This window comes from Onychostoma macrolepis, chromosome 18 (genome assembly GCF_012432095.1).
Source record: "Onychostoma macrolepis isolate SWU-2019 chromosome 18, ASM1243209v1, whole genome shotgun sequence".
NCBI lineage: Eukaryota > Metazoa > Chordata > Actinopteri > Cypriniformes > Cyprinidae > Onychostoma > Onychostoma macrolepis.
The window spans coordinates 12,701,347-12,715,890 of record NC_081172.1 but is presented as its reverse complement, the minus strand read 5'-3'; the positions used below and the strand labels follow the sequence as shown (position 1 = coordinate 12,715,890).

At 34.7% G+C, this 14,544-nt stretch overlaps 2 protein-coding genes across 4 annotated transcripts in view; one reads left to right on the top strand and one right to left on the bottom strand.

Annotated features, from left to right (window-relative positions):
- hydin (HYDIN axonemal central pair apparatus protein) overlaps positions 1-772 on the bottom strand; it is a 78,484-nt gene extending 77,712 nt beyond the window's left edge. For both annotated transcript variants that reach the window (XM_058751355.1, XM_058751354.1), the window contains exon 1: positions 319-772. In XM_058751355.1, coding sequence (XP_058607338.1) covers positions 319-453 — 135 coding nt within the window. In that variant the 5' untranslated portion in view covers positions 454-772. The remainder of the gene's footprint in view (positions 1-318) is intronic.
- Positions 773-7,238: 6,466 nt separating this feature from the next.
- pnp6 (purine nucleoside phosphorylase 6) lies at positions 7,239-13,937 on the top strand. Of its 2 annotated transcripts, none has more exons than XM_058751358.1 (6): positions 7,239-7,531; positions 9,361-9,527; positions 10,593-10,696; positions 11,605-11,780; positions 12,020-12,210; positions 12,717-13,937. In XM_058751358.1, the coding sequence occupies exons 1-6, from the start codon at positions 7,509-7,511 to the stop codon at positions 12,911-12,913; spliced, it is 858 nt and encodes a 285-aa protein (XP_058607341.1). In that variant the 5' UTR covers positions 7,239-7,508; the 3' UTR covers positions 12,914-13,937. The 2 variants fall into 2 exon arrangements, with proteins under 2 accessions (XP_058607341.1, XP_058607339.1); XM_058751356.1 differs by having other exon boundaries at positions 7,240-7,531; positions 9,358-9,527.
- Positions 13,938-14,544: the final 607 nt, after the last annotated feature.

The following is a 14,544-nucleotide window of genomic DNA, read 5'->3' as shown; positions in this document are numbered from 1 at the left end:
TCAACAAGGAACATAAAACATGCACTTATTCTTCATGGTCAGACTCAGAAAATATTTTAGGTAAATGCTTAATGTAGTATAGGATGTGGTTCATTTATAAAAACCAGTTATGTGATTCAAAACACTGCTTTTTAGGTGTCCTTTTAAAAAAGAACAGTAAGTTAAGTCTCTATGTTTATGTAAATTTTGTAAGTAGTTTAATTAATTACTAATAGTTACGTTAGTGCTCTGTTTGGAGGCAGGAATTTGAGTTAATGATAAGGGGGTAACCTGCTGCTTTAAAAAAAATACTGTTTTAAGATTTATTAAAATGCTCACCTTTGCAGAATTTGCCTCCCGTTTTACCAGTTTGGGATTTCGTGGTGCCACCACTTTTGTTTTGAATCCTGCTGGCATCTTCTCGCGTGAACTTCGGAGGTTTGAGTGAGAAGCTTGAACATTCGAGGCTGGCATTTTGAAACAAACTGACTCACGTTTTTTTGTGTAAAAATGAAATCTGATGCTAATTACAGAAATGTCTGTGTTTTTTCGCGTGATTGACGATGACAAGCGAGAAATGGTTAACCGAGAAGCAGGTGGCTAGACGCCATTCGCACGCTAGGACGCATCATTGGTAATATTGTGTTTATCCGAAACACAAGACGTTTAAAATTGATACTTATAAAATAACCACACGGCTACATTATAAACTAAGTGTCAGAACAATAAAATTAATAAAGCATTTTCAATTCCAGCCCTTTTCTTGTGAAGGCTCTTCCTCAAGCGCACATTTCTCAACTTTGAGCTTGGTGGTTACCATGACAGCGGTCGCCATGGCACCGGCGTACTGAACGTTCTCAGTAAACAGCTCACTGATTGGTGTGCGTGCACAAAGACGCCCTGTGATTCGCTGCAAGTTTTGAACGTGAGGACATCTGATCTTTACCATAGCAACTTAAAACCACAAACAAACTGTACCTTTCCCTTGATTAAAATCTCAAAGAACAGTAAAGATGAGACTGTACAAGGTACCATAATCTTATGTCAGGGAACAATGGCAGAATAAGCACATTTTATAAACAATTTATTTTACACTTTACATGCACGTTAAGGTTTTCAGCAGCAGATTTATGAAATTAGACTAAAATCCTGAAGTGTTTTTTTTTTTTTTTTGAGTACTATTTAGTGTAACATTAGGCAGACAGTCTGTCCCCTTTGACCCGACCATGTGTAATATTATTTTAAAAAATGTAAAATGTAATTTGCACATGTATGTACAGTGGTGTGAAAAAGTGTTGGCCCCCTTCCTGATTTTTAATTTTTTTGCATGTTTGTCACACTTTAATGTTTCAGATCATCAAACAAATGTAAATATTCATCAAAGATAACACAAGTAAACACAACATGCAGTTTTTAAATGAAGTTTTTTATTATGAAGGGAAAACAAAATCCAAACCCACATGGCCCTGTGTGAAAAAGTGCTTGCCCCCTAAACCTAATAACTGGTTGTGCCACCCTTTGCAGCAACAACTGCAATCAAGCGTTTGCGATAACTGCAATGAGTCTTTCACATCGCTGTGGAGGAATGTTGGCCCACTCTTCTTTGCAGAATTGTTTTAATTCAGCCACATTGGAGGGTTTTCGAGCATGAATTGACTGTTTAAGGTCATGCCACAGCATTTCAATCGGATTTAAGTCCAGACTTTGATTTGGCCACTCCAAAACCTTAATTTTGTTTTTCTTGAGACATTCAGAGGTGGACTTTCTGCTGTGTTTGGAATCATTGTCCTGCTGCATAACCCAAGTGCACTTGAGCTTGAGGTCACGAACACGACATTCTCCTTCAGGATTTTCTGACAGAGTGCAGAATTCATGGTTCCATCAATTATGGAAAGTCATCCAGGTTCTGAAGCTGCAAAGCAGCCCCAGACCATCACACTACCACCACCATGTTTGATTGTTGGTATGATGTTCTTTTTATGACCTCCTGCATGAGTCGTCTTTGTGCTCTTGGAGTAATTTTGGTTGGCCAGCCACTCCTGGGAAGATTCACCACTGTTCCGAGTTTTCTCCATTTGTGGATAATGGCTCTGGCCATGGTTTGCTGGAGTCCCAAAGCCTTAGAAATGGCTTTATAACCCTTTCCTGACAGATACATGTAAACTATTTTGTTTCTCATCTGTTTTTGAATTTCTTAAGATCGTGGAATGATGTGTTGCTCTTTAAACATGATTCACTTTGTCAGACAGGTTCTTTTTAAGTAATTTCTTGATTCAACAGGTCTGGCAGTAATCAGGCCTGGGTTTGAGTAGTGAAATTTAACTCAGCTTTCTAAAATAATGTGGTTAATCACAGTTCTTTCATGATTTAATAAGAGGGGGCAATTAATTTTTCACGTAGGGCCAGGTAGGTTTGGACAGCTTTTTTCCCTTCATAAATGAAATCATCATTTAAAAACTGCATTTTGTATTTACTTGCATTATCTTTGTGTAATATTAAAATTTGTTTGATGATCTGAATCTTTTAAGTGTGACAAATATGCAAATAAAATTAAAATCAGGAAGGGGAGCAACACTTTTTCACACCACTGTATGTGTGTAATGGCAAAAAAAGCATTAATATATTTTGAATTTGACATAGTTACTAACTCTCATTCCTATCAAAACAAATACACTTCTCTTTCATACCTTCAACAATTTTAAAAAGATATCAAAATTGCATCTATTTGACTTTTTATACAGCGATTTATACTGAAGAAGACAATGTTTTCACTCACTCCGCCATTTTACATTCATTGTGACTTTATTAAGGTCATTTTCTTTTCTCTTTTTCCTTTTCTCACCCACCCAGTAGTTGTTCCAAAAGTTAGAGTGTTCAGCGTGCATAATAGCATAATACACAACATAACATAATACATGGGTGTGGTGCATCTCTCTCTCAATTGTTTCTAAATAAAACAAATATTAGAGTAAACATTAAAAGAAATTTCAGAGCTGGTGTTTTGGTATACTCTATATGGTTACCATGCAGAGCTGGGTAGTAACTGTTTACATGTAATCTGGATTACGTAATCAGATTCCAAAAATTAAGTACTTGTAATCAGAGTAAGTTACATTTTAAAATACTCATAATCAGACTACAGTTATGGTTTTATGAATTACATGATTACATATTATTCACACAATACCAATAAATTATTTATCTTTTTCATCTTTAAAATTTTCCTTTCTAAAATAGCCTACCGATTATATACATATTATATATGTATATATATATAGTCCAGTTTTGTGGACATTCACACAAAGACCAGTCATTAGTCAGGTGGCGTCAGCATTTGACTACTGGATTTACAAAAATCATTTCAGGTTTAAGAAGGGTTTCAAAATTCAAAATTCAAAGGGTTTCAAATCAGCTAGGCTACTGATGAACACATTCATTTTTATATGAATTATTACTCCGTAGGTTTTTTAACCATGTATTATTAATTATAACTAATTAAAATGCACACAATCACGTTATTTCTTAGTTACATGTAATGCAGGCATTACAAAACTTTTTGTCATCTAAACCTTATTCACCAGATATATTTGCTTTAAGTACCCCTTAGATTTTAAAATAAATATTTAAATAATTAAGTAAGACATTTGCATGCTCACGGTTTCTTAGATGTTGTTTAATGATCACATTGCATGCAGGTAAATAAAAATAGTTCATCTTTTTTTAGTAAGTGTTTTATTTAAAACAAAGACTATAGAAATGCAAAGACAGTTCTCTCCTATACTTATGAATGGGAGAAACTGCAACGCGCAATATGGAGGAATAGTCCCACCTTCTAAATGAAAGAGCCAAATTTCCCATAGAAAGACTAGACCAGCCAATGCACATGCGCAGTCAAAAGCACGTTATAACTCTGCATGCGCATTGCCTGGTCTAGCCTGAAAAATAAGCTTTTTAAACACTATTTGAGCATAAGAAACAACATTCATGGGGCAATTAATATCAGATTTTTGTTGCTGATTTGACATATGTAATTTAATTGTGAGTTCAGCGAGCAGTTTTTGAGATTTCAGGATTCCCCCATTCATTAAGATAGGTCTTGTATGAGCTGCCCGGAGGCGTTGCAAATATGGCCGCCAAGTGAAGAGACTTTCCTCGAAAGGGAGTTCAAATAAAATTTTTAAAAAAAGAAAAGAAAGGGAGTTTGTTTTAAAATGATTTATTTTCATTTAAAAAATTTTATGATTTAATTAATTGTCAACTTTTCATTAAACTCACAACCCCTCTGCAGTTTGCACCCCTAGTTTGGGACACCTTGATGTAATATGTTTAATGCACTTCATGTTGTAAATTACAATGAATGGAACAAGTTTTCTTACTCTTTGCATTTTTTATATCATTATGGTACAAGATAATGCTATTTAAATCAATGTGATAAACGAGTTAAGTAATCTAAAAGTAATCTGATTATATTACCTAAAATGTGTAATGTAACGGACTACGTTACTGACTACAATTTTTGTCATGTAATCTGGAATCAGTAACAGATTACAATTTGTAAGTAATCTACCCAGCTCTGTTACCATGGTACATTTTTGTCATTGGTGATGCCTGCATTTGAATTCCACAAATGAGTTCAGAGGAGATCACTTATTCAACAAAAAAAAAAAAAAACACCCAATCTGTGATATGGTCGGGAAGGTCACAACCTGGTATGACAAAAGGTCTCAGTTAGGTCCGTTATATTGTAGCCTGCTCCTTTGGCCCAGACCCACCAACACAAATCATCCTGGGCTGATTGTATAGTGCGCTTCAGTTTATGCGAGTGGTCTGCGTGTGCTTGTGTGCGGTCACCATATTTTTCCATCCCAGCTCACAGTTCAGTAAAGACCCCGATGCATCAGAATGAAGTCTTTTGGGTTTGTATCTTCTCGCCCCTCTCTTGTCCTGGGCTTCACACAATAGCTCCCCGTACTGTATCGGTCTCTCTGCCTTCTCTGAGTCAAGCTTTTAGGGGAGGAGATTTTCTTCCATTAAGGGGAGACACTACAGGCAAAAACACTGTTTTTTCATGCACCTGTCAATTTTGAGATTTTGGGCTTTTTGGTTTTTCATGAAGTGTTTTTTCAGACTAGTAGAACGAAAACATCCAAAAGACACTGTTAAGTGTTTCTTTTATAGCACTTTATCTATTTGTGTCAATAGATTTCAATTACAATACATATTTTTAAAGGCCGTTTTCTCAAAATGAGTTTTTTCTCCTACACTGAGCCATAAATCTCCACTTCAGTAGCACTTACACACACCAAACTTTACATTTTTATTCCTGTCTATATCCTGAAGGTTTTTACAGAGGGATTTGTTCATATATAATTTTCTTGATTATATACAACATTTTAATCCCCCCAAAATTGTCAAAATATAGTGTTTTCTGTCTGTTCTAAGTATTTTCTGAATTATGGAGTGACAAAATGAGATACCCAAAATTCCCTCTGTAAAAACTTTTGACTGTAATATGTCAAAAAAATTTAACAAGAATTTTGAAACTGACTTCATCCAGTGTTTAGATTTTTGTAATAGAAATGTATGCAAATTAGTGCATATTTCATTAAATAATGCCTCATTTGCATATTTAAACCTAACATTTTAGAAAACTTGTAATGCAAAAAATGTTTGCAATTATGAATGTAATCAATCAACTAGGTAAGTAAGGCGATAACTATTAGTAAAAAAAAAATACCCTATTCACCTGCAGTGTCTCGCCTTAAGTTACAAACCTGTTTGTCTGCAGTATACTGTGTGCACCAGTAATTTAGATGTAGTGGCTCTGTCACATGGGTGTGTGTGAAACAGAAAGGAGGAGGTGCATGACAATGTTGTTGTGTGTTTTTTGAATTCCAAAAAGGTGGATGTCAAGGGTTAGTTTTCTTAGCACATAACTGTAATAGTTTCATCCTGATTTGGCAAATTTGTTATTTTATTAAGCATCTAATAAATGCATGATAAGTAAATAAATAAGTTTGAACTGTTGGAATTTTTCTGATTAAAACAAAATGTTAAAAAGGTTGTTGACTCCAAAATGTCATCATTTATTCAATTTTATGTCATATCTTGTATGACTTTTTTCTGTGGAACACAAAAGAAGAGATTTTAATAGAAATGTCGCTTTGGATAAAAGCGTCTGCTAAATGAATAAATGTAAAAAAAATTTTTTAAATAAATAAATAAATTTAAAATATATATATATATTTATATATAGGTAAATACTGTATATATTAAATATATTGGTAATTACACATTTGTAATATGCTGATAAAGTTGTAAATTAGTACATTTAAAATATATATAAATTTTAATAACACTACAGTTAAAATTAAGTACTTTAATATGTTATTCAATACATTAAATTAAGAGTATTTCTTCAAAGCCTGACAAAATATTATTAAAACATAATAATTTAAAATGCACTCTACAGTTAAACTTTTAATTTGACATTATTACAAACTGCACTTTTAAAAGTGTAATTAGTTATGTTAAAAAAAAGTAATGAAAGCGTATTTTCTTTAAGTAGGCTACCCTTTCATTAATATTACGGTATATTATCTGTATAAGTGCATATTCAATATAATTAAGTGCACTTCTTTTTCACAAAGTGTCTTTCTCAAAGTATTAACTTTAAATATTTCAAATGTGCTTTATTTTACATTTTAATTTAGACTGAAGTAATGAAGTAATGTTTTATACAGTATGTTGCATTTGCCAATAGTCCACATTACATGCATAAAACACAAGCAAAAAGGGTTTTACGATCTGAAGACATGAAGAATTAAGTTTTATAGCAACTCAAGAATCGACCACTGAAAAACCCAAATTGGTCAATCACTAATCTGACCAATCAATGTCCCCTTAATGATTATGGTGCTTACAGCCCTGCTTTAAAGAGAAACCAATGCACTGATCTGAAGAATGTATAATAATACATAAATAGCTTTTCTAATCCTCAAAGAACCATAACCAACTCAAAAACCCATTATAGCAGAGATTTAGTTTGGTAGGTTTATAAGAGGCGGGTCAGCTGTTGAACCGTGACTTCAAAGACCTGATGAACTTCATTTATTATTTAGTTTAGTTTTAAGAGTGAAAGACTGAATATTTAGGGCAGTAGATGAAACTGTCAAAGTCCGGTTGGTAGGCTATTAAAAAAACAAAAACCGTTTCCCTGGACACTTCGGTTAAACTACACCGAAACACGTTATTTGCCCTGCTGTGAGGCACCACTACACTTCTGTGCTGGTCCTGGAAGGCTGACAGTTCTCAAGGCTCTTTAACTGCGGGTCAGTGAGCGGCCCATTCTGACAGAAAATTGGATTAGAACAACGAGCGCTGTTTAAGAAACCAGTTTTAAGACGGACTCCTCCTCCGTCACGCCGCCCTTCCCACGAGACCGTCGGGCGTTTGACCTCTCGCTCAGGTTGCTCTGTCTGTTTTATTCCTCCTGCCAACAGTATCCCCACCAACCAGCCGCTGCGGACATGTCAACATCCAGCGAATGCAGGTAAGGCGAAAAACGAATATAATGCGCCAGATTCGCAACATAGCAGACCTGCCAAATCAATATCCTACATCATATCAGACTGTCTAAATGAAATCTTACTGTGAAAAAATATGGGACTACATTCGTTAGTAATTGCCATGACAACTGTCGCTTTTTATTTACATCCCTCATCATTAAACAGGGCTTTATATCATAGATCAACCTGAAGTAAATGCGAGAACAAAACCTATATGATTAACAAGAGGATTTTCAGTTCCCCAAGTGTTTGGATGGCGATAGTTTATTCTTCATTCACATTCTTCCACTAGTAGGCTATGTGACCTCCAGTTCCATCGTAAAAAAAAGAACCTTTGTTGCCGATTAGAAGCTCATTTTTAATAACATATTATCTATAAAATCGCTGTAAAATCAGCTACTCATAATTACGGTTACGTAACAGAATCCTGCTATTCAGCTTTGTGGATGCGCCCAGAATAATACGCAGCTCTTAAAGTGACAGGCTTCGCTATAACAGCTGTGAGAACCGTCCCAAATGAGGACATCATGGCTGTTGGCAGACCTTTTCAAAGTAAAAAAAAAAGGGCTGTGATTGTAAAATAAGAGGCCTATTGTGCATTCTCATTGAGCGTTATGGAGTCACTTAGTGTTTGAAGCTCTTTGAATGGAAAGTGCTGATCCCGCAACGCCCTGCAGCACCACGGACAGCGCATGCTTACAGCTCGGCCACTGAGCTCTTCCTACCGGATATTTTCTCAGCTATGAAAGGCTTTCTGATTATAAATGTGGGCAGTCCAGGTATGTGAGCAATTCAGTAAGAATGGGTCTACTGTCATTTTTGTTTCATTTTCAAAAGACTATAAAATAACTGAGATTATGATGGTGCTTCATGTTAGTTAAATAATGACAGACACTTTTAGACGAGCATAATGTCATAATGTCATAAAGTGAATTTTGCAGGAATGAAAACGAGGCTGTGCATTGTACTGTTGTTTTAACATGACTTTTCGCTGAGCGAAGAACTTTAAATAGATAAAAGCCCATAAAACATTACATTAATAAAATGGGGCGATCTAGGACCTTTTGGGGCCAGCCTCGTTTTCATCTGTTAAATTCTATATGGCGTCTAACTGTATATAGTCTTTTAAGCCTAAGTATTCTTGTACACTAACTGACAACAAAGCTCTTTACAGTTTGCTACAAATAAAAATACAATAGGTTGCTTTGATAGTTGAGACCCAAGCAAAATCCAGTGTTGAGCACAGACCAATAATATAGTTATTTTATATAGTTACACAGTTCAGAAATGGATTTATACTCCATTGGTCATCCATTAGCCTTCCATTAGCCTTGTATGGTTACATGACCAGCAGTTATACAGTAGCTCACGCACGCAGACAGATACTGGAAATCATTTACTACAGTGATTGTTTAGGTAAATGACAGTCAAAGAGATAATTCAACATACTCCAACACAAGTATTGCAAATAACAAGGATAAATAATTATACAATATAATATAAAAAAAACAAAACATTTTTGTCACTGTAGGACTCTATATACTTTTGCTTCTCTATTCTAAATACTGTTTTCAGTTGACTTGCTCACTCTGAAAGCAACTTGATTGGACCACTGTATTTGACAGGTCATTTGACAATAGCATGTGTCTAATACTAATTCTAATCTAATTAATCTAATTCTGACACCTCCTTATTTCATAACCAAGTTTGAAATTAGTCAGACATTAGTCATGACATGGGTGTGATGCATGGGGTTTTCAACCCCACTTAGAAAAAAATTAAGCAAAAAACATGTTTTGTTTCTATCTAGCAGCAGCTATGAAGACTACAAAGAAACCGCAGACTGGCTGCTTGCTAACACAAATATCAGGCCCAAAGTGGCAATTATTTGTGGTTCAGGACTCGGTGGATTGGCTGACCTGCTGGACAACAAGAAAGTATTTCCTTACAACAAAATCCCCCGCTTTCCCCATAGCACAGGTAGGAGATGTTCAGAGAAATTTATTTCATAATCTATTCACTGACTACACGAAAATGAAAAAATGTGTCCTTTATCATTTCACTGTCATTATTTGGCTATTGTTTGCATTAACAAACATTTACAGTCATGGCCAAAAATATCGTCACCCTTGGTAAATATGATCAAAGAAGGCTGTGAAAATTAATCTGCATTGTTAATCCTTTTGATCTTTTATTTAAAACAATTCACAAAAATCTATCCTTTCATTGGATAATAAGAATTTAAAATGGGGGGAAATATCATTATGAAATAAATGTTTTTCTCTAATACACATTGGCCACAATTAACGGCACACTTTTAGGTGCCGTTTGACAATTTTTTTAAGGCTTTCTGACCCCGAGACTCAACTATTTTCTGCAATTCTCCAGCTGTGGTCCTTGGAGAGTATTTAGCCACTCGAACTCTCCTTCACACCGTGCATTAGGACGATATAGTCACACGTCCTCTTCCAGGCAGTTTCGTAACATTTATGTTGATTGGAAATTCTTAATTATTGCCCTGATGGTGGAAGTGGGAATTTTCATTGCTCTAGCTCTTTTCTTAAAGCCACTTCACTAATTTGTGAAGCTCAATTATCTTTTGCTGCACATCAGAAATATATTCTTTGGTTTTTCTCATTGTGATGGATGATTAAGGGAATTTGGGCTTTGTTTTCCCTCCTATTTATATTTCTGTGAAACAGGAAGCCATGGCTGGATAATTTCATGTTCATAATCACGTTGGTGTGCTCAAAATTGTGAATATGAATGGGAATATACTTCAGAGATATTTTACTCATAAGAATTTCTAGGGGTGCCAATAATTGTGTCCAACATGCATTTGAGAAAAACATTTATTTCATAATGATAACCCCCATTTTAAATTCATATTATCCAATGAAAGGTTAGATTTTTGTGAATTTTGAAAATAAAAGATCAAAAGGATTAACAATGCAGATTAATTTTCACAGCCGCCTTTGATCATATTTACCAAGGCTGCCAATATTTTTGGCCATGACTGTAATAGTCTACCTCATGCCTCTTTAGTGCAAGGACATAAAGGTCAGCTGGTGTTTGGAGAGCTGAATGGAAAGCAGTGTGTTTGCATGCAAGGCCGCTTCCACTTCTATGAGGGCTATAACATTGCCAAAGTAAGTATCATGCTTAAAATCTCAAAGGGAAAATAGAATTTTCAATGGATAAGGCATACTACAATATTGCACCAGTCAATCCCCCACCTGTAGTTCACAAGAAAAAGTATGAGCATAGAACAAAATCAGAACATTTTAAAGCATATGGGATTGGATAGAAAATCTGGGGGTGGGGGGAAGGCACACTGTCAGTTGATGATTAAAACATCTTGGTAACACTTAACACTTAACAATAACGAATCAAAGTCAAGAATCATCTCAGTGTTTCTGTTCCTTTAGCAATTATATACCACAAGACTAACGCAGAGGTTATTCTGTACTTAACCATTGACTTCTCAGTGTTCATATAAGCAGAGCAATCAGCAATTTTAAGTATAACAGAGATTATAATAGTTAACCTTTGGCAAATCACCCTGTTTTCTCCTATAAACTTTTACAACATTCCAACATTTGTGTTGTTTGTGATCAAGTTATATAATGTTCAGAAACATGCAGACAGTGCTTGTTCCTTGTTGCAGAAGCCAAGTGAAATATGACATTATGATTTATAGCATGGTTTTTATGAGCGATTGAAATCACTGTCCATATTCTTGCCTGTGTTGTAAAAAAGCAGTCATATATTTGTTTCTCAATTTCGTAATTCATTGCACATGAGGGAAAAACAATTTTCAATTAAAATGTAATTACAGAAAATGTATGAAGTTTTTTCAAATCTGAAAAAATGTGCAATTCTCAATCCTTTTAAAATGGACAACTTAGACAAACGGGGAGGGGGGATACAGTTATAGCCTACTATATGGTTTTGATAACATATATCAGATCATATTCAATCTTTAATTTCCTGTTTCATAAAGATGAGAACAGTTTGTCAAACCGGCTCTGAATCTTATACTATTGTTCTGTTTTAGGTCACATATCCAGTAAGAGTGTTTTTCCTTCTCGGGATTGAGACTCTCATTGTGACCAATGCTGCTGGAGGACTCAATCCTAAATTTAAAGTGGGAGACATCATGTTGATCAAAGACCATATCAATATGCCTGGCTTTGCAGGCCAAAATCCCCTGTGTGGACGCAATGAGGAAAAGTAAATTGCTATATAATTTAGTAAGATGTTTAATGTGTTATTAAAACCCAGTCATATAGATTTGAGATCATTTGTATAATTATAATTAACGAAACCTAATTCTACCTAACACTATAATTTGAAGAAAAGCATTTGGATGAGTTCTTTTGATTTTTGACTTATATAATCTTACAAGCATTTCTCTAATGATTTCTGCAACCGGTCCAATGTTCACTGACATTTGTGTTCTGTCCCTGTAGATTTGGAGTGCGCTTTCCCTGCATGTCTGATGCTTATGATAGAGACTTTGCACGGATGGCCAGGGAGACGGCCCAAGAACTAGGCTGTGACTCTTTCCTCCAGGAGGGTGTTTACTGCATGTTGGCAGGACCGTCCTATGAGACGATTGCAGAATGCAGGGTGCTACAGATGCTTGGGGCGGATGCTGTGGGTACGTACTGTACGACTACATAACACTTCTATCAAAAATGTTATGAGTGGTTAAGACATAGTGCGTGTATTATAGCTTATATAAATGCATATGCAAAGTATTTTTATTTGTAAAAAATCAATACTTTTATTCTGCAAGGATGCATTCAAATTGTTTTAAAAAGTGGTGTTTCTTTATGCTACATAATATTTCAATTTTAAATAAATGCTGTTCTTATGAACCGTATTTTTTCATCAAAAAATACATATCATGGTTTCTACAAAAATATTAAGCCACGCAGCTGTTCAACATTGGTAATGATGAGAAATGTTTCTTGAGCATGGATCATGTGACAATGAAGACTAGAGTAATGGCTGCTGAAAATTCAGCTTTGCCATCACAGGAATAAATTATTTTGAAAATATATATTAAACTAGAAAACAGTTATGTAAATAGTACTAATATTTCACAATATTACTGTTTTTACTGTATTTTTCATCAAATAAATGCAGTTTCTCTGCAATTAGGTATGAGTACCGTTCCAGAGGTGGTGGTCGCTCGTCACTGTGGGATGCGTGTGTTTGGACTCTCCCTTATTACCAACAAAGTAGTGACTGACTACAACAGCACAGAAAGGGCTAATCATGAAGAGGTCCTGGAAACCACCCGAATGCGAACCGAAGACCTGCAGAAGTTAGTCAGCAATTTAGTGGCAAAAATGTAGTGTACTAAATTTAGTGCAAAAATCTTGATATACTTGATTTGCACCTAGACAGCTAACAATGTAGAATGGAATACAGTATATGCTCCTTAAAGGGATAGTTCACCCAAAAATTTAAATTCTGTCAACATTTACTCACCCTCAAATAGTTCCAAACCTGTATGATTATTTTTGTTCTGCCGAACGCAAAGGAAGATATTTTGAAGAAAGTTTGTAACCAGGCTGTTTTGGGGCACCATTGACTTCCATAGTAGGAAAAATAAAATACTATGGAAGTCAATGGTGCCTCAGAACTGCTCTGTTTCCAACGTTCCTTTGTGTTCAGCAGAACAAAGACATTCATACAGGTTTGGAACTACTTGAGGATGAGTAAATGATGATTTTCATTTTTGGGTGAACTATCCCTTTAATGCTTCTCATGCATCTTATTCAGGGTTAAAGTAACTTTATGAACTTTCCAGTGCCTCAAAATTTAGGCTAGGTTCATTTTGTTTATGGTTGATTTTATCCACACTGCAGTGTATACTGTGTTTCTAAAACATCACTGTGAGACTATATTAATATGACACATACTGTATAATGCATTCACATCCTTCCTGAAATGCATGTTAAGAACAACTGAAAATAGAAGCATTACATAAGTATCAGTATTCTTGTCATTATCTCTTGAAAGAAGAGTTAAAGAACAATCATACATGAAAAGGAACAAACAGACTTACACTGCAATACATTCAACTGCATTAAAGGGAATTCAGTCGCAAATACCAAATGAGGAGTTACAGTGCAATTGGATGGTAAATAATCAATTAATATATTACATAAACAGATGTTTTATCTTTTTAGTTTATCAACTTGTCTAGATGTTTCCAAAGAAAATTACAGATGTTTAAATATGTTTTCTGCAAAAAATATATGGACAAATCTCTTTAAAATTATTAGAGATATTTTACAGATTTTTACCTGTTTAGGAATGTGATGTATTTTAACTTTATTTTCACACAAATATTAAAATATAAAAATAAACTGATATATTGTTGCGTGGTGGTGTAATCCTTTGTGTTCTGTCCTTCCATTTTCCAATTCTGAGATCCTGTGCATTTATTTACAGTATATAAAAACTATGAGAATCAGAGACAAACGTCTTTTGTCACGCCATACTAAATATAAGACTAAATATAAGATTTTATCTTGTGTTTATAGCAAATATGAATCATTTCCTGCAATGCATATATATATATATATATATATATAGAGAGAGCAAGATCAGAAGTAGTTTGTATACATTACACCTGCAAAACACATATAAGTGAATGAATAGGCATCCCACTTTCATGTCACTACATTATTGATAAAGCATGCCAACCCACCTCTGAAGTAGTGATGAAATAAAACATTAACAACATAAAGCTTGCAGCCAGTCTGTCACCAAGCAAAAACCTTAAAGCAAAACATTATGCAATATTTCAACTCAATATATCAGTTTTCTACTTTAAAGTCCTTGTTTAATTCAGTTTTACTTGCTGTTTCTTTTTGAATATTTGTGAAATGTATGTTTCGACATTATATTTTTTCAGTGTAGTGAAAAGCAGTATGCTTTTTAAGTCATTTGTGACCAGTCCATGAATACTGATTCC

Coding starts and splice junctions, on each gene's coding strand:
- pnp6 (XM_058751356.1), top strand. CDS start 7,509: ATGTCAACATCCAGCGAATGCAG. Junction 10,697..11,604: donor AGGGCTATAACATTGCCAAA/GTAAGTATCATG, acceptor GTTCTGTTTTAG/GTCACATATCCAGTAAGAGT. Junction 11,781..12,019: donor TGTGGACGCAATGAGGAAAA/GTAAATTGCTAT, acceptor CTGTCCCTGTAG/ATTTGGAGTGCGCTTTCCCT.